General features: G+C 43.2%; 3 protein-coding genes across 9 annotated transcripts in view; 1 reads left to right on the top strand and 2 right to left on the bottom strand.

Annotated features, from left to right (window-relative positions):
- LOC6547973 (syndecan) overlaps nt 1–2,241 on the bottom strand; it is an 88,476-nt gene extending 86,235 nt beyond the window's left edge. For all 5 annotated transcript variants that reach the window (XM_026981085.1, XM_015156322.2, XM_015156317.2 and 2 more), the window contains exons 1-2: nt 2,024–2,241; nt 1,097–1,365 (exon numbers count right to left, since the gene is read on the bottom strand). In XM_026981085.1, the coding sequence (XP_026836886.1) occupies nt 1,097–1,189 (93 nt within the window). In that variant the 5' untranslated portion in view covers nt 1,190–1,365; nt 2,024–2,241. The remainder of the gene's footprint in view (nt 1–1,096; nt 1,366–2,023) is intronic.
- Nucleotides 2,242–2,911: 670 nt separating this feature from the next.
- LOC6547974 (zinc finger FYVE domain-containing protein 9) lies at nt 2,912–8,175 on the top strand. Its single transcript, XM_015156757.2, has 8 exons — nt 2,912–3,096; nt 3,208–4,056; nt 4,257–5,733; nt 5,798–6,073; nt 6,138–7,161; nt 7,218–7,344; nt 7,410–7,574; nt 7,632–8,175. The coding sequence occupies exons 2-8, from the start codon at nt 3,229–3,231 to the stop codon at nt 7,782–7,784; spliced, it is 4,050 nt and encodes a 1,349-aa protein (XP_015012243.1). The 5' UTR covers nt 2,912–3,096; nt 3,208–3,228; the 3' UTR covers nt 7,785–8,175.
- Nucleotides 8,176–8,222: 47 nt separating this feature from the next.
- Nucleotides 8,223–19,064, bottom strand: LOC6547975 (FK506-binding protein 2). 3 transcript variants are annotated; one of them, XM_026979887.1, is made up of 5 exons: nt 18,922–19,064; nt 16,334–16,529; nt 9,310–9,398; nt 9,056–9,243; nt 8,223–8,871 (listed from the first exon to the last, which is right to left on the bottom strand). In XM_026979887.1, exons 1-5 carry the CDS (start codon nt 18,962–18,964, stop codon nt 8,692–8,694), a joined length of 696 nt encoding a protein of 231 aa, XP_026835688.1. In that variant the 5' UTR covers nt 18,965–19,064; the 3' UTR covers nt 8,223–8,691. The 3 variants fall into 3 exon arrangements, with proteins under 3 accessions (XP_026835688.1, XP_026835689.1, XP_001975058.2); XM_026979888.1 differs by lacking the exon at nt 18,922–19,064 and adding an exon at nt 18,228–18,394 and having other exon boundaries at nt 9,044–9,243; XM_001975022.3 differs by lacking the exon at nt 18,922–19,064 and adding an exon at nt 18,228–18,394.
- Between the last annotated feature and the right edge of the window lie 857 nt (nt 19,065–19,921).

Genomic DNA, 19,921 nt, shown 5'->3' with positions numbered 1-19,921 from the left:
GAATCATCTCTATATCTGAGTCGCATTCTCCATACGAACGTGGTATATCTGTTTCTCTGGCGGCACTCATCTCTCATCGCTAATGGGTAGCGACGGGCAACATCGATGGATGGATAGATGCGAGCTGGACCCGATGACCATTTCAGATTTGCAGCCTTATTTGACCAGCAGCAGCCTCGTCGTCGTCTATATCTATATCTATGTATATCTATCTATATTGTACATATATTGCAGAGTGCTGAGCTGATGTCTGTGCGTATAGTTCACTGCCATATTTATGCGTTCGCAATGCAGACGTTTTTAATGTCTTTTCTACAAGGACCAATGGAGCACTGGAGCCAGAAGCTTACAGCAGACAACTAACAGCTTACATTCATCGGTACATGGAGGCCTTTCCTCTTCATTATCCGCAGCCACAAATTGCATTCAGTGCAATGCCTTGGAGATTGCCCTTCTAGCCCCTTGCACATGCACATGCACATGCCCATGTATCCACATTGGGGCTGCCGAATTTTGCATGATAAGTGCAACAAAAGCATGGAGAACCGCAAACCGCAGAAACAACTGAAGTGGACAAGAAATCGAACCGAGTTGGAGCCCTCAAGGTGGCGAAATTGGGAGTTCGGATTGCTGATTGAATCTGCCTCGATTTAATTGGGAAGCAGTTACAAGCAGAATGGGCTTACTTACAACTATGCTTTTGAAAGCTAAACTAAGTTCAATTGAATGCTCCACTTTGTCCCCAAATGCTGAACACGTTTATACAGCTACAAAGTGATGGTAATGTCTTATATTGACCTATAGACTCTGTGTTATTAATCAAGCTGTGTGTTGCAATAGTATGAGTATTAATATCATTGGATAGCCATTAAAGCCACATTAATATTATTTGGTTTGCCAGGTATACTTGAAGCTGGCCATTGATTTTGGGTTATCCAAACGTAAACTAATAACATTTAGCAATTTATTTGTAATTTGACAGACGCTTGTCATTGCAAAGGCCTAAAACAGTTATGTAACACTATTAGATACACTTTTTGTTTAAGTTTAACCAACATTAGGCTCTCATCTAGTGGTGTACATATTTCGGACTTACCTGATCTTGAGCGTGGGTGGCGGCTACCAAAACTCCGATGAGAATTGCGACTAGCAACAGCGGCTCCACGGAAATCTTCTGCTTTGGCTTCATTTTCCCCGTTGGTTTCTTCTGCGGTTGCTGTTGTGATTTCAGCTAATGGCTTCCAGTTTTGTTTATTGATTTAAAGATTAGAACTGGCGGCGTCACACATATACATATATATATATATATATTAAGCTATATATATTTCTTGCCGCTTTTCAAACTGGTTTCGCACTAGAAGAACGCTGTTGAAATGCACACATGAAACTATTTGGATTATTTATTTTCCAGACACACTATTTCCGATGTGTTATCAATCGAATGGCAAAACAAAAGAGATAGCGATGGGTGGAGAGACAGGGTATTAATTAAGCATTACACACTGTAAAATTAACAACAATTTATCGTATGCGCGCGCGGCTAAAATCAAAGAAAGGAAGTAGAAGAGGGGGGTAATAAACAAAACGTTTACGCAGAGAGAAAAACACAAAATAAAAGAGGAGACAACAGCGCAACTACTGTGTGCATTGGTGTATGTGTATGTGTGTGTGTGGGTGGATTTATACTTCTCAAATTCGATTTTTGTAATTTATAATTTTAGCAACATAGAATTCATCAAACTTTTCGTAAAATACAGAGTTTTTTTTTTTGCTTTTCTGTTTTTCCCCCTTTATCCAGAGATTTTTCAACGAAAAAAAACACGACCGCCCACCACTACAACTACACCATACGCATTCGTATTCGCTCTCCGTCTCCTCTCGCCCTCTCTTTCCCACTACCGCCGCTATGGCGGCTTCTTTATGTGTCTCTTTTCTCCTCTGCTTCGCTGCCTCTTTTCGTATCTTTCCGCCGTTGTTTTGCTGCGTTTATTTTCGTTGCATTTATTTTTGCTATTTTGCGCACCTTTTTCTCTCCGTATTTACAAAATTACACTCGCGATTCTTTTCGGGGGTGTACAAATTTCTTTACACTCGAGTGCCGACCAAACAACAGACACGAAATCGCGCTAAAATCCGGACGTACCCGTGCCTTCTTCGTTCCGTAAATTTTTTTCGAATGACTTGGCCAGTGCTACCAGATAGAGAACCGCCTTAAATATCCAGGCAGTGAATTTCCTAAAAAATCCCAAGTATTTTCTATGGCAGGCTAAAATCATGCATGGGCACACTAAAACGCGTAACGATTTAAAATTGATTTATATACTACATTAAAATTTTTGTAATGATAAATTACTATTATTTTGTTCGTCTTGTTCTAATATTAATATCATTATGGGACTATATTGACTAATATTATCGTAAGTTTTGGGTAAGTTTGTAATTAACTTTGGGCAATATAAATGACGATTTCTGGTATATTTATGAAATCTACACGATTTTAAATTGGTATATATTAATTGTTATGGTATTTTGCTTGAGCTTACCTACGGTCATACTAATTCACACTCTTTCATTACTCTAACTGTTATTTAAAGCTACTGTTAGTTCCAGTTGTGGAACCCAACATTTTTTCTTGAGCACATTCAATTGCGCCTTTCATTTCCAAATTCTAATGATAACATAGATTTATTTAAGATCATAGGCGTTCAGTATAACATTCTTATACATTAAAAAAGGTCGCATACAACTTCCACCATTTTACTTATTTTCTATTCAAATTTAAAAAGCTGTTAAGCTCTTTTTACAGTTTCTATTGTACTTTTACTAACATAACAGAAGTCAAGAGAGAGCGTTGGAACGAGAGAGCAACATAAAATATTAATTTTTCTCAATTTGTATGTTTTGCAACACTGTTTCCGTGTCTATTTTTAGGCAGTTTCTTACAATGTTTTTCATCTCGCAGTTTTTGTTAATAAATTAGCGAGAAAAAACAAAGTAAATAAGGTAATTGCAGGTGCTGAAATCTGCTCAATAAAGCTGAATACGTCCTTGTTTTCCGTATCGCCTTGGTATGACTATATTCGAGGTGTGAAAAAGGTATGAATCACAAGACTCTTTTTTCTTCCAAAATTTTTTTGTGTTGTTTTTTCTCTTGCGTTTTTGTGAAAATGCAAAAAGGTAAACCAGGTTCTTCCGATAATATTTTAGGTTTCTGCGGAATTGGTGGCCATGGACTTGGTGGACATTGATCAGGTTTTGGACAATCTGGAACTGCGCATTGCCGCCGACGAGCAGCTGAGTAGAAATGCAGCAGCAGCAGCGGCCGCTGCAAATCCTGGCCGTTTTCTGGGCGACGGAGCAAGTGCATCCAATAGTGGAGTGGCAGTAGGCCCAGGAGTATCGGGAGCTGTTGGAGCAACACCATCGTCTCTGGGAGCACCGGCGGCTGGGAAATCCTTTGTGGGCGTCTCCCAGGTGTTCAACAGCCTGGATGACTATAGGGAAAATGTGAAGTCCTTGCAGGTGGATGCCCAATTACCCAACTACGACTGGCAAACGGAGGCGGAACACGAAGACGACATCCACAAGTTCAGCGAACAGGCGTCCAAAAATAACGGCCAGGCGATAGTATCGTCCTCTGAATCCCTGACCACCTCATCCTGTTCCACCTTCTCGTCGGGTCCGTCGCCCGTGAGCAACGGCAGTCACTCGGAGGAGCTAGCAACGTCCCCCGAAAACGAGAAACCAAGTGAAGTACAGGTGGTGCCAAGGGAACAGGATCACCGGCCGGAACAGGTCAAGGATGAGGATCAGAATCAAGATCCGGCGATTCCAGAGCCAACGAAATCCAAGCAAACTGTCGAGGAGTTAGCCGTGGGATTGTCATCTATCTCCATTACTGCATCCGTCACAGAATCGCAATCCCTATTGCCGGAGGAGGTCACCGCATCTTCCGTGCTTGGACAGGTCCTCGAAGGGCTCTCGGAGGAATCGTCGCCCAGTAGAGAACCCGAAACCGAAATGACCAATGGCATTGATGTCCCATTACCCATTTTAGTAAGTACTATTATCTTACTTTGTGTGTGTAAATAACTAATAACTCAGTTCAGTAAATCAACTATATCGGCTTGTAGTATAGCATACTATTAATGGTGTACGTCTAAAATTACAAACAATTCGTTGTATAATAAGCTTAAGATTTATTATATGTAAACACCTTGAAATACCATTTTCTTAATCTGTTACTTGTTTTCCAGAAAGAAGCTGTTGTGGAAGTACCGGCTGCAAAAGAGAAAGAACAGCCAGTACAAACGGAGGAAGAGTATGTGGAGCAGCCAGAGGAGCAGCATCCCAGGCGGAGTCAACCGTTGACCTTCTGCTCCACCATGGACGAGATCTCCGACACAGAACTGGACAGCATGCTGCAAGAGATGGACGCAGATGACAACCAGGAGAGGGATCAGCAGATGCCAGAGGATGAGAAATCCGTCTCCGCCTCACCAGTGACCGAGGAGGAGTCGGTGCGGATTCTATCCGACGAACAGGAGACAACCTCAAACGACCAGATGAACGTGGACAACTTCTCGCAGGCCTCCACTGTGGAGTTCGCTGAACTAAAGCAGCAGGAGTCCACACCAGCTACCGGTATGGGGGAAGACGTAGCTTCCAGTTTCAGCAGCACGGAATCGGACTCCCTTTCGGGCAGGAAACTAGACGGCGAACAGGAGCTGGAGGCGGAGCTGGATCGAGAGCAAGAAGATGCCAGCCTGGCCACGGATGCCCTGGAAACCCAAGAGCAGCGCCCCCAACGACCACAAACCCTGAATTTGAATGGTTGCCAGGCTGAAAGTTCTACCCCATCCCAAGATGAAAACCCCGAAATTCAACAGGCAGACTCGCAGCCTACCGAAGTCACTGAAGGAGCAGCAGGCGTAGGTGTAATACCCGGCGAGGATGACGAGGATAGTCCTATCTACGAAGCTGTGGGCTACAGCGATCCGCACGCTAATCTGGGCAAGGTGCCACCCATATGGGTGCCGGATAACATGGCCGGGCAGTGCATGCAATGTCAACAAAAGTTCACCATGATCAAAAGGCGTCACCACTGTCGCGCCTGCGGAAAGGTCTTGTGCTCTGTTTGCTGTTCGCAGCGTTTCCGGTTGGAATTCGCCACCGAACCCGAGTCGAGGGTCTGTGTGCAATGCTATATGATTCTCTCTGAGCGGCAGGCCAATGGATCGAATTCTGTGTCAGCACCGGGTTCGGTTTTGCCGCCCACTCCCATGCGTTCGCCAAACCCAAACAATCCAATGGAATACTGTTCTACCATACCGCCACACCGTCAGGTGGCCTCCTCGCCTGGAGCTCCGCCACCCAGCGTGATTGTGCCCGTGGGTGTGTTGAAGAAAACCGATGGCAGCTCCCCCAACTCCTCCAGTTCGGATGGCCAAAAGGGCGTAAGAAAGCGGAAAAGTGTTATGTTCAGTGATGGCATTGCGCCCGGCAGCGAACTGGCCAGTACCATGGAGCAGCAGTGGGGCGAGGCCAAGCAGGCGCGAAGGGGACTATCCAGGAGCGGCTCGGGAGCTGGCCAAAAGCCACCAACGCCTGCCACGGAGGAGCCACCTCGCAGTATTGACACTAGCTCTACATTGGGCCTAGTGGCGCAGCTATTCCGCGGTTCCATTCCTCCAAGTGCAGCGGCTGCCACATTGTCGGCTACAGAATCAAGCGGTAAGGGAAAGCTTCATTGTAATCGATGTCGTCTATATATAATCCATTTATTTGTATTCCCCAGCTGGTCGCTCCTCATCCCAATCCCAGGCTCAGTCCTCGCCGCGTCGCAAAGCGGAAGCGACGCGGAATCGCAAACTACCGCCCAACGGAGACGCCCAAGGCTGCTATCTGCCCGCCGAGGAGAACGGCCTCCCCCCAATTTGTATAAGCAAAGAGGGCGGCGAGGTGGACTACAAAGTGGTGCGCAACGACGGCTCCCTTCTTGATCGATTGCAAAACGAAACGCTCAAGTTCATTATAAAGAACAACTTCTATGTGCTGGTCAAGATTGTTAACAGTCAGTATTTGCAACTCTAAACAAATTTTAATTTCACTAAAGTAATACTTTTTGTAACCCCCAGTGAGCTGCTGTATGAATCGATGGGTGCTGAACTTCACAACATCCGGACTACATCATATGGGCAGCGATGAGTTGATCATTCTGCTGGAGATAAAGCAACCCAAGCAGGATGAATATGTGAAGGGGGAAGTCGCGATTCCAAAAGATTTGTTTCAGCACCTGTACGAGATCTACGTGGAGGTGGAGCACGCCCGGTCCGGCACCCATGAGTTGGCTTTCACCAGTCCGCGAAACGCCAATTTTCTGGGTTCCCGGGAGCATGGTGGATTCATCTTCATCCGGCCAACGTACCAGTGCTTGCAGGGCGTTATTGTTCCAGACAATCCCTATCTGGTTGGCGTACTCATCCATAGACACGAGGTACCTTGGGCTAAGGTCCTACCTCTGCGGTTGATCCTCCGCTTGGGCGCCCAATATCGGTACTACCCCTGTCCTTTAATCTCGGTGCGCGGCAGGGAGTCGGTGTATGGAGAGATAGCTCAAACTATCATTAACTTTCTGGTGGATTTCCGCAACTACTCGTTCTCTCTACCGGATATCCGAGGGTTATATATCCACATGGAGGACAGGCAGACGACGGTGATTATTCCAAAGTACCGCCAGGAGGAAGTAATTAAGGCAATCAATAATGCCAGTGATCATATACTGGCCTTTGCCGGCAACTTCTCAAAAGTCGCCGATGGTCACTTGGTTTGCATGCAGAATATCAACGACGATCGATCCGAGATGTACTCCTACTCCACGCAGGCCATTAACATTCAGGGCCAACCCAGGAAAATCACTGGAGCTAGCTTCTTCGTCCTAAATGAAGCGCTCAAGAGCAGCAGTGGCTTATCGGGCAAGTGCAGCATCGTGGAGGATGGTCTAATGGTACAGATTATGCCAGCCAAAATGGAGGAAGTGCGTCAGGCTCTGCGCAACCAAAACGACATCGACATCGTCTGCGGGCCCATTGACGCCACCGACGACCAGAGTGAGATTGTGAGCATAAAGTGGGTGGACAATAATCGGGACATCAATGTGGGGTAAGCTTACGAGCACCGCTTAAAACGAATAAGTTTAATTTGAATTTGATTTACAGGGTTAAGTCGCCCATTGATGACCAACCCATGGATGGCATCTCAAACATGCGTGTGCTGAAATGGGCCAGCTGTAACTATTCCAATGTCAACTATGCCATCCGCCTAAGTGATATCTTCATCATAAAGGTATTGTTAAATACTTAACACTTTGGTCGGCATGTTTTCACTATTTCGCATAAATTCATTGACAGTGCGAGGAGTGGTATGCAACAAATGGCGGAAACTATGAGGACATAACTCGGATTGCGGAGCAACTGGCTCGCAGTGCCTCGATGGGCCTGCTACCGCTTCTTGATCTTTTGGCAGCGGCTGGCATAAATAAACTTGGCCTAAGAGTCACTCTCGACCAGGATAACGTATGTGTGAAAGCAGCGGAAGCACATAGAAACCCTAATAATATTCTCCACTCCTAGGTGGGCTATGAAGCCGGAGCCCGGGGCTCCAAACTACCACCGCTGTACATGAACGCGCTGGATAACCATCTGATAGCCACGCTTCATGGCGAATCCTCTGGCATTCAGGATCCAATCATTCTCGAGTTGATCTTCTACATACTGAACGCTTGACTTTAGTCCCTCGTAGTGCAATTCTCCTGCTGGATGTGAAGGCCAAACGGAAACTTTCTTAACTCTAAGCTCGACGCGATCAAAGTTCACAACAACTGCAAGAGCCCATGGGGCAAGTAATGAGGATAGTGGCGTTGTTTGATGGCTTAGTTAACTGTGTATATATTTAAGTAGCTCATCGATTGGTTTTTGTCTATACATTTCTACCCTTCGCTAACCTTTCACTTCAACTGTTATATTATTTCTGATTTTTATTAGTTCTGAGTTTTCATTGAAAGTAAAACGTATCTAAGAATCCTAAATATATAGATTTGTATGTGATGTTCTTTAATATGCTTTACACATTTACCATTCGAGTATATATGAATAACAACTATATTAATACTGTTAATGAAGTGGCTGTTTAAATTTGTGGAAATTAGAAAAACAATTGTGGCGTGTTGTTAAATTATTGATAGCAATTCTTTATTCATTTTAAAGTGTTTCAATTGACTTCGTCTTGAGCGTGTGTCTGATTTACAATATACGATATGAATATTTTCTTTACGATGGGTATAAAAATCGTCACCACCCGCAGACGACACAAAATATATAACAACCTATAAATGTATATAAAAATGATGTTCATTCTCTCGCAGATTGTACATAATTTAAACTACGTCTAGTACCGGGGGACAGACACACAAACTAATAATGCACTCCTCTAATGTGTGGTGTATAGATGCTGATATGTATGCTATATACAAAATGACATCGGGAAGCATTAGTTGCACTCGATTTATTGCTCGGCTTGTGCCTCATCTGTTGTATATGGTTTAGTTTTGTGTATATATTTGGGTTTTATATAACTTAAGCACTCGTGTCCCTTCGATGTTGGCGGCAAACCAAGAACCCCCATTATTGAGCACTACAGCTCGTCGTGTTTGGGTCCGGAGAACTCGTCGTGCGAGATGAAGCCGTTCTTGTCCTTATCCTCGTGCTGGAAGATCTCCTCCACCAGCTTGTCGTTTTCGGCCAGCATGTTCTTCAGCTCATCGGAATCCTGTCCCTCGACGGCGGTCATCTGCTTCTTCAGATACTCGCTGACCTGTAGCGCATAAATGACATTCAAAATGAGTTTGCTTGTAAAAATAGTTTAAATATTGCTCTAATCTACGGGAAGTGTACGCATATTTCGACCTAGGGTTAGTAACTTGTCCCACGTCCAACGGATATTTCAGTGTAGAGAGTCATATATAAAACAAAAGTGCGATCCATACATAGACGATTACCTCTTCGCGACTCAGCTGCTTGTCGGCGTTATCGTCGATCTCCTTGAACACGTTGGTGGTGGGCGGGGCGTTGCCGATGTTGATCAGCTCCACGTCGAAGAGGAGGGTGGCCTTGGGCGGGATCACGTTGCCGGCACCCTGGTCACCGTAGCCCAGCTGGGGAGGAATGGTCAGCTTGCGCTTCTCACCTGCATTTCAAAGCGAACGCCCATTTAATTTACACTTTTTCGCAGAGCACTCTCGCCAGCACTTACCCACGCACATGTTGAGCAGACCCTGATCCCAGCCCTTAATCACCTGGCCGGCGCCCAATTGGAATGTGAAGGGCTGGTCGCGGTCGAAGCTGCAAAAAAGAAAAATAAAACGAGTGAGAAAACAAGCAGATACAAATTGTTAGACGCTTGTTGGCCACAAAGTTTCAAGTGCTTACAGGTGTCGTGGGCTGGTGGCCACCTTAAACCGAAACAATTCATCATTTCTTTATGACTCCTCTCTTTTTCATTTTTTTTTTTATTTTTGTTCCGTTCGCAGTCTATAAAAATAATTTATTTGATGGTGCCGCTAAGCGAATTTACTTTAATTTGCTAAGCGTAAAAGGGGGATAAAGGCAATGGAGCTGCTCAGGTATGCATGAGAATGTCGCGCGCCCTGAGCTTGATGTATGATGCGGCACAGTTGCAGCCCATTTCCATCTCGCGATGATTATGATATATAGAAATGGATTCGCAGTAGCTCAGGGTTGCTAGAGGTTGGGGCACATCGCAAATAGAGCCATAAACACGCTGTAAAATGGCGTTTATAGGCCAACATGCTTATGAGCTTTAATTCAGTTTTGGATGCTGCCCTTTTGAGGGGCATTGATATGTATAAAACACAAGGTGTGTAGTTATTTTTTATGATGATTAGGGATAATAAAAATTCAAGTACATCTTATTTTCATAAAATTAAAATTTTTTAAATAATTAAACTAATAATTATAATTATATAAGGCTGCAAAACACCAGTTCTAAAAACCTATTGTTATGTAGATTTTGAAAGATTTTTTTAAATTTGCTAACATTTAGAGGTAGAAGAATGCTGTTAACTTTGTGAACCCTCCAGAGATCTGAACTTGGCAATTGAAATGTGTCGCCTGGGCCTGCTGACTGCAGGAAAAGTTTCCTTGCTTTTTCTTTCGGAAACTCTCCTGTTGTTCATCATTATATTATTATTGCTGTTTGTTAAGAAAGTTGTTTGGCGGCTGTTGGGTTTTCAAGAAGCGCGGGCAAATGGAAATTGTTGCCCCAACTTGTTGGGGATGCCCGTTTAAATGGAACCGAGACAGATTATTGCACTTGAGGCTGGGGAAAAGGAAACAAATGATTAACCAGGAGGAGTCACCCACATGGGTGGGAAAAGTTCTAGGGCTTGTCTGTTAAATATTTTATGTGCATCTCCTGGGCATTTTGCAAAACATTTTTACATGCTCCGGCTGTTGTTTCAAATTCCAGTTCAAGTCACAACGATGATGGGGCAAGTGGCAAGTGGTACGTGGATGTGCGGCAAGTGGCATGCGGATTGTGGATTGTGGATTGCCGCTGAATAATCCACCCAGCCGAGCCGAAAAAAAGGCCAGAAAAGCGAACATTCACATTCAGAGCGGTTAAGTGTTACTCTGGAGCGTAACCAAAGTGTCGTCGTCGCTGTTTTTGTCGCCGGCTTTCGCTCAAGTGCAAATCTCCAGATGAAATAAAAAAGCGTAAAAAATTTGTACACCACCCACACTTGAGGTGCCGCATGTCCTATGTGTGTTTCGGTTGCTTTTCCAGGGATTACGCGGCATCTAAGACACCTTGGTGGCTTGTCTTTATTTCGTTGTCGCCGTCTGTGGCTGTGAATTTTTATTGCATTATTTTCCATGAATATCTAGTACAATATGTGAAACATTTTATGGAGTCCCCTTTCCTTTTTGTATCCTTGGAGTTCTTACTCCTGAATCCCCGCTAATTTATGCGATTTGCGAGGCTTACTCCAAGCTTTGCATGTTTATTTTTTGCACAATATTGAACGTTTATGGGTTATTTACGTTTGAGGCGTATAAGTTCAGCTTTAACTGATTCAAATTAAAAACAGATAATCACCTTTGGTAAATGATAATTAGCTCTAATGATATTTTCCGTAAAATATCAACATTAAACCCTTTAAATCGGCATATACAACCCCACACAACTTTAAATGGGAAACCGTTTATAAAAACAGGTCTGTCGACTCGTAAATAAATTAATGAAAACGTTTAAACGTGTTGATTGTTTCAGTCAGCACAATTGACCACCCTCCCCTCTGCTCGCCGGACTTCCGTGTCCTTCGTCCTGTTTGTCCCCCTGAAGCAATCAAATATTTATGAATTACCGGGCAAGACAAACAAAAGGTCAGCTGAGATCAGACCTGAATTCACTCGCAGGTGGGCAAACAAGTTGCAGTTGCATTTGCAGTTGTGCAATTGGCAAATATCAGAAGTAAATTCATGGATATTTTGCAAGCGATTCGCAGGTTTTTCCAGCTCTTCTCCGTTGGGGCTTAGATTGTGGTCTAAGGAGGGAAGTGCTGGGGGTCTGCTGGCAGGGGGCACATGTGTGGGGGTACTTCGTTTTACATTTTGGCTTTATGGCCAGCGCATTATCATAAAGTCAAGCAAAAAATGTAAGCTCATTCATCCACTTGCTAAATATTTAATAAGTTTCGATTTCATTCTTTCACTGCTGCTGCCGTGTGTTTTTTTTTTGTGTGCCTTTTTTAACCCAATCCCAATCCCAATTCGAATCCGTGTTGGTATTTGTATCTGTATCTGTATCTGCGAATTGCGAACCAAGTCCCAACGCATCGCATCATTTAAAATGCAGCTGAATGGGCGCCCAAACATCCGTTTGCCGTTCTACGTGATTCCGCACCACGGGTGGCTTTTGGTGGATGGGGGATTTTTGGGTGGCATATGGCCACCCGAAATCATACCACGTCACTCCGCCGACTTCAGACACATTCAATCCAATCAAATTGAATCCTTTTGGGTGGATCCCTTGATGACCTCGTTTTATGTGTCCGGCCAAGAAAAGTTATAAAATCAAATATGCAACCGCAATTCCGTTACCTTCCGCCTTCGGATACCTCCCCATTGGGGCGACAAGTTGCGATTAACGTGCACCAGAGAGCAAGGACTCCGGCAGGACCTCCAACCCGGGATTCCTCTCGGCGGGAATGGTCAACGTGCGAACAATTCACACAAAAAGTCTAAAGTTTGAACAAGTTTGCACCCCAGCACTGGGAGAAAACCGCTGCTGTTATGGTCTCAAGAAAATAATATAAATCCTGGATTAAAATTGAAATTTTTAAAACCTTGCAAAGCAACTTAAATATTTTCACAAGAAATTTGCGATAATCATAATATGCTGTAAGTTCTGTAAGGGTACAAACAGTTTTTCCAGTGTCGGGACAAGTACCTCAAAGGACACCCAAATTTATGCCCCAGCTGGCGGCATCACGTTCCAACGCCCTTCACACACAACCCCGGAAAAAAGCTGCTGTAAATTGTGGAAAATAGGAATTGCAACCGTTGAAGCTCATTAATTATTTAAACTATCTACAAATGTGTCTGACGCGCGAGCCGAGTAAAATATACATTCGAGGCAAGAGTTGCCATAAAAGTCAGACGGCTGTTGCAGTTGCAGAAACAGCCGCACTTGATTGCATCCACATGGTAATGAGCTTTAGATTTACTGGAGTCTGAGTCCGCAACTTCACCACTTTGTTGTTGCACTTTCCAAGTGTTTTTTTGCCACCAATGGTGTCAAGGTTTCTGTGGCCACTCGAGCAGAGCTTAAGGTCTCCTCCAACTCCAAGTCCCATTCCCACTCCCATTTTCCCCCCCATGGCCAGCACCACCCCATTCAAGGTTGTCCAGAGTGTAAGCTAAAACTTTCACTTTGATGCATTTCTGGTTGCTGTTGCTATTTTTTTTTTTACGCACTCTGCTTTTGGACATTAAACTGCACTTGCTGCAGCAGAGTTGACACAAAGGGGGAAAATGGGGATGTGGATGGGTAAGAAAGGCCAAGAAATGGGGACTTTGCACCTGGAACATACAAATCATGGCAGCCAGAAAGCGACAACATCGCAAGTTATGGCCCGATGCTTCAGGTAACTGACTTGTGCTCCTCTTTATTTCCTCCTCATGGCTACTCCAACGTAACGTTGTCAAAAATTTGTGAAACATGTTTTTGAGGATGCCAACAAAAGAGCAACTCCCCTTTTCATATTCAAACTACAGATTGCACTGAGAGAAAATCTCGCCAAGCATATACCATTTTGACAGAAAAGGTATTAATAAATCAATTAAAACATTTCCATTGTTGCCTCGAACATTGCCTTTTATGGATTTATCACTGGGCTGCCTCAACTTTCACCCATACAAAATATGGCTCATTAACATGTTCATCAAAAGTGTCGCATGAAGGTGTGAATTGACCCGAAACACCATAAATGGGTACTTTCGAATGCCCCGACTTTATTAGAAACCACCAAATTTGATTATAAAGACCTCTAACTTAAGCACTACGCAAATGTGATTCGAAAAAAGTCACTAAATTTCTTTCAACAGTCTTCCCTTTGTTTCAGCGAAACTTCAAGCGAAAACATCACCAACTTTGTTGCTGCAACTCAAGTAACAAATTAATTTCCCCGGAAAAGTGACACAGCACATGAAAATCTTCAGGTGGGGGGCATACATACGAGTATATCATAAAAGGTGAAAGGGAGTAGTGTAGTCATGTTACGCGTCAGGCTGATTAGAATATAGCGACGAGAGGCTACATAATTTATGCGGCCAAAAGAAGGTCTGCGGGTCAAAAGTAGAGCTCAACTTGTTGCCAGGAAAACAGGAGGCGTCGCGAAAGTCTAATGAAGATGTGGAGTGGAGTGGAGTGGAGTGGAAAGGGGTGTGGGCCAAAGTCATTGACAAACTGTGGTTGCACGTGACTCGGGAATGGCTATGACAGGTAGACATGATGGACTCCTCCATCATGTGGCTCCTTTTCCAGGGACAAAGGAGTTAATAGGCGGCAGGCACGTGACAGGACTCCAGCTCTGGTCCAGCTCATTATTGAATTAGCTATAAAATGGAAAGGGTAGGGAGGGGAGATACTTGCAATTGTCCGAAATGTAAAGTTTCTTTTATGGCCACCCAAGTAAGTTGTAATCCATTTTAATATCAATTAAGCACGTATACACGGGTATATACGTTTTCTGTTTCCCTATGCTTGTGTGCTTAGGACAGTTTCCATTTTGATTGGCATTTCAATAAGAAATTCCATCGACAAACCCGTCAAATGCAGAAAAAATCTCCCTACTTATCTTTCTCTGAGGGAGCATCTTCGTTTTAAAACCCATTTTTTCAGGTGCTCAGCAGGCAAAAGCTTAATTATAGCCGAGTGTAGATGGCTTTCAGCCAGCTAATTTCCGCTGCAAGGAGACTGTTTGGCCTAAAGCCGAAAATGGCAGAAGGAGCTGTTCGCAGCTTGAGGCCAGAAGTGGCTGAAAAGGATTTTTAGAACAGAAGAAGGTGAATGAGGAGGACGCCTGTCGGCATCCTTGACTGCACTTGACTGGCACAAAGTGCCTTGTTTGTTAGCCAAGTTCGAGGGCATTTAAGCCGCAGCGCAACAGGTGGCAAGCCAGAGAGAAAACAGCAAAAGGGGACGCACTCTGATTGAGTTAGTTAGTTGGCCAGCTCCCACTGCTGCGTCGCAGAGACTTTGCCACGCTAAATTTAACAGCAATTGCGAAACTTTTAAGCCCAGAAAGCGACGAGTGACGAGGGGCTTGCAACTTCCACATAATTTGCAACCAAATTTTGTCTACCGAAACTCAAGGTAAGGCTGGCCCGCCCAGAGAAAGGACACAGAATGTCCAATGAGATGGATGGGGAAATGAAATGTTTTTCATTTTAGCATATGACAAAACGGGTTAAGCGGGGGCAATTCAAAAGACTGGGGGTCAGTCAGACGTTTACAAAATCGTTTTCCCTACGAGAAACACAATTTTCTGGTCGTAAAATTAAATCAAAATTTGATAACTGAGAGATGAAGTAGTGGAGTAATGCCCTCACCCAACGTATATTTCATTTATATGCAATCAACGGGCAATATATCAGTTTAGTTAATCTAGTTTAGGTCGCTTATCGACAAGTTTTTGCCCCAGCTGATATTTATAAAACACTGATAATGAGTTTTACCGCTTGCCAAATGGTTACACGCATCGAAAAGATTTTTTGTTTTTTGCGTCAGTAGACAACCCACTTTGGGGTGCTAATTTGCCACACATGTGAAATAATTTTGTTATCCTTTGAATTTAATTGGTTTTCGTTTGGATCCCTGGGCTGGCAACTCAAGTTTCGCTGTGGCTTTAATTTACAGGATTTATTACAAGAAAACCAAAGGTTGAATATGAGAAAGCGTTTTTGAGATAAGAAAATGAGTACGATAATGAGTAGCTCCAGTGGGTCTCGCATGCTTAAAAGCCTTATCATTTCGTTTAATTTTAACTTTCGGGTAACAGCTTACAATGGTAATCTTATGGTTAAAAGGACTTGTTTATGGGTAATATTTTTAAATGTTTTCTTTTCAGAACCCTATTCTACACTTACTGATTGCTGTAGTCTTGTTTTGTGCCGGAAATCGGTTTCTTTGCTTAATGAAGCCAAAAATTGAGGGCCACGTCACAATAAACGCCCATAACCCACAGAAAAATGAAACAAAAAGCGGGGAAATGAGTTTGAGATGGGTTGAAGGAAGAAGGGGGGCAGTCAGGCGTGCAAAATGCACCAGCAGCAGAAGCAAAAAACAAAAACAACAGCAACAGCAGCAACAGCAGCAGCAGCAGCGACAATGCAACAATGAGATCGCTTATCAGTTGGCGTCTAATTTACGGCAATGAGCCGCCGTGACGACAGACTGACTATGCAGCACCAGCAGCTTTAATCCCATACGGAAAACACATGTATCTGCGAGTATGTTAATCTGCATCTCCAATGGAGGCGAGTGTGTGGTTGTGTGTGTGTGTGGAGATTACGGACAACATGGGCTTTAAAAATATTTCATCCTGAACTCTGACATTCTGCCGAAATTTTTGAGGCAATGTGAAATACTCAATGCTGTTTGACGCCTGATTACACTTTAGGATGTGACTTAGCTTTGTTCATTGATAAGAAGGTGGGGCTATTTTGATTTTGTACACTCTAAAATCACTCACCTCGAGTCGAACTTCTTGCCATCGGCCTGCAGGGTTCCAGTGTAGTGCATGGTAAGGGAATCGCCATTCTTGGACTTCTGTTCGCAGACCTCCGGCGTGCTGATCACATCCACTTTGAGATCCTCAGCCTGGACCAGGCTGTTGCTGATGGCCACCAGCAGAAGGCACGACAAAACGAGAATGGATTTCGACATGGCTGCAAGATAAATGGACAAACTTGATTACCAGAAACATCGGAGACTTTCGAAAATCAGGAACGTGTTTAGGCACTCGACTACAAGGTGGTAATAAAGATGTGATCCTTGGATTGAACAAAGTTCGAACTACAGACTATAAAATGCACTAACTCGAAACTAAGCCAAAGCACCAATGTCTTCCCTGGATTGATGTTCATCACTTTTATACATCCAGATCCATCTTCACTATCACCTGCTCTCCATCATCTTCGTTTTAATCGTCGTATAAGGGTTGCACAAGCGTTAAATGATGAATTTAAACCAATTACCCGGAAAGGTGTAACAGTTGTTTGCTTAACAGTGTAAAGTCGAAATTGAAAATTCGCAGCGATTGCGAATGGGATGCGCGGACAGCAAAAATTAGTCATTATGCAAATGTGCAATTCATTTTCGAGTGGGGAACCGCATTCAGCCAACCAGCTTTGACCATCTCAACCAGCTGGAGGCGATTATGCAAGCCAAAAGCCAAAGCCAACCGAAATTATTGCGCGTACACGGTGGCGTATGCGTAATGTCCATCGTGGTCATTTCCAATGGGATATTGGTGGGTGTTTCTGGTTAAATGAAAGTTTTGAAAGCGCCTAGGTCACCCAAATATAAAAGAGACGCAAAAAAAATTCAAATAGCCGCAAAAAAAACTAATAAGGCATACAAAAAATAAAATATGGTTGGACTTTATATAGTTGGAAAACTTTCACTAATGGAAAGGCAATGGTCAATTACGTGAAATCGACATTAACATCTCTTGATCTTCCTCAGCAACTGCTCTCTTTCGCTTCTGCTTCTTTTTCTTTACACAGTGAAATCTCAGAGACATGAACACACATTTATTTTACTTTCTTGATTAAGCTTGAAAGTGATTAATTACTCGAATGAGTAAAAGGCATATCATATACAGTGAGGCACAAAACTGTTATAGTTAAGACCAAGCTCAAGCGAGTAAATCCACTGATACTTCATGTACTTCAAATAATATAAATAGATAAGACTGGAATGCCTACTATGAAATGTGTCTCAAAATTGTACTTATTCAGAAAACATCCTATAGTGTCTTTGGCAGCTTCACTGTACCACTTTTGTCCACTTTTTGGCCTTAAAACCTGTTGGGCGATTCAGCTTCTTCGCTTCCACACGTATCTTTTTGTTTCAGCTTTTTTGTGTGTCTTTTATGAAAGGTTCAGTGAACTGGCGGTACGAAGTTTACCGTAAGCGATCCAATTTACAGGCCGGCGCTAAATGTTTCGGAAAATCTTGTCCTAAGCGACACGTCAGGAGTTTTCCTCTTTTCCGAATAGGAAATGCTAATAGTTGACCTGAGCCGATCGTGAGCAACAAAAACAGAGGCTAGCACCCAACCGGCGATATTTTGTATATTTATTTTTATAGACTTAGAGCGATAAGCTCTATTTCTCCCCCTCCATTGTTCACTTTTCTTGGGGCGTATGTATGTACATATATTTGTGTATACGATACATACATGTGTGTATGTATGTATGCGATGGCGTGGACTGAATATGAATGGAAGAGACACGACAGCAATGGCAAAGTACACGCTTTCTTTCGATTTCTCGATTTTCCTTTCTTAATGAGCGAGCACACTTCCAAGATTTTTACGCTAAGCCAAGCACACGATTTTCGATCTAATATCTGTAATATACCTTTGGTCTTCCACAAAACGGATATCACTCGATTTCGGCGATGGGGCGGCGGGAGCGGAAGCAGAAAACACGCGAGCAAACGGCGGAGAAGTGCAAACACGTCCGTTTCGATCGAAGTGCGGCCGAGAAATGCTGGAGGCGAAGCCGCCGACGTTGTTTTACTACCCGCTACTTCTACACTCAGCAAATATTTTGTGGCACTTCGCAAGTGAAGCAATATAACTTATTAGTACAGTATAAAACAAATATAACATATGGTATTTGTTCTTAGTTTTCGTTACTTTTTCTGTTAAATTGCAGTTTTTTATTTATATATATTTTAGTATATATATACTGAATATCAGTAGTATTTCTTTGGGTGCACCCGTATATGAAAAGAGTGTAAATCTTCAGAGAGAGACCCGGTAAGTGATAGCAAGAGGGGGGCTACAACCCCCTCCCCCCACCATCATCCCAACGTGAAAGAGTACGAAAGAGACAGTGCAAGATCGTGTCTTTTTGGAGCTGTGAGAGCGGAATCCATAGCACGGGGGGTAACAGTGTTACAGAGAGCACTTGTCCACGTAATCAAGTCGAAAACTTGTTCAGGGGCGGATCAGGCGTATTTAGATTAAGACAGAATTTTTGTTTTTTTGTTGCAAATTAAAAATATTTTCCAAAGTAAACTTTAAATTGACGATTAAACACAACTTACGGGAATAACGGTACACCGAAATATGTTCCAAAAAGTTATTCATTATTATTCAGCTAACAATCCTTTGAAAAATGTAACAAAAACGGAAAATATATGGAACACGAAGAGCACACAACCTACTCGAGCAGTATTTCAAGTTGAACTAAAAGGAGTTTGTGGCCAAAGGACTTGCAGTAGTCTACATGTTGCTGACGATGTTTTGGCCTCAAAGTTGTCGAAACATTATGCCTCGCCTACTTTTTGCAGTGCGCAAGCGCTTATTTTATATTTATTTGTGGGTGGAGCCTGATTAAAAGAGTTAATTTAATGATTGGCGAGTTAAATCTGGCAATTTGTTTTCATATTTTATTTTAATTGATTGTACACATCTAATCTGTGCTTGATCATTTTGTAAACTGATAGAAAGTAGAGTTCCCAACAAGTTGTGTATTGTAAATGTGTCATACCTCACGGATTGATCAAAACGATACGATACAATGCTAACAATCAATGTTATGTATGTTGTGATCTGCAGACTGCAAATCAATGGATCAATTTTTATGTTTTAAATTAAACTATGAACTAATCCCAAACATTCGACTAGTGCTTTAGCATAGTATCTGTGAATATGCCAATGTCGCTGCATTTGGTTAAAGATAATCTTCCCCCACTAAAAGCTCACCGAGCTTAGTTTAAACTATACTATGCATATATTGTATATATGGCCGCTCCTATGAAATTGTCACCCTTGGCTCGTTTACGCCCCACTGAGCGTCGACGAGCGATAGATAGATCGAATCAATTGAATGCAAACTGCCCAAATTAATTGAAAATCAGTCGAAATCTGCGGCACTCTCTAAACGGTCGTGTAGTGTGGTGAAAAAATAAGGGCTAAAAATAATGCTGCACGGCAATCAAGATAAAACCAATATGGCAAAACGATCTGTGGGATACGCCCTCAAACGCAGGAACGATCGTTTTGTGGTCGAGCCCATCGTGGGAATCGTGAATCCAGCCTACG

This window comes from Drosophila erecta, unplaced genomic scaffold (genome assembly GCF_003286155.1).
Source record: "Drosophila erecta strain 14021-0224.00,06,07 unplaced genomic scaffold, DereRS2 tig00000092-arrow-pilon, whole genome shotgun sequence".
In the NCBI taxonomy this organism is placed as follows: Eukaryota; Metazoa; Arthropoda; class Insecta; order Diptera; family Drosophilidae; genus Drosophila; species Drosophila erecta.
Note: the sequence above shows the minus strand (reverse complement) of the source record. Positions and strands in the feature narration are given on the sequence as shown.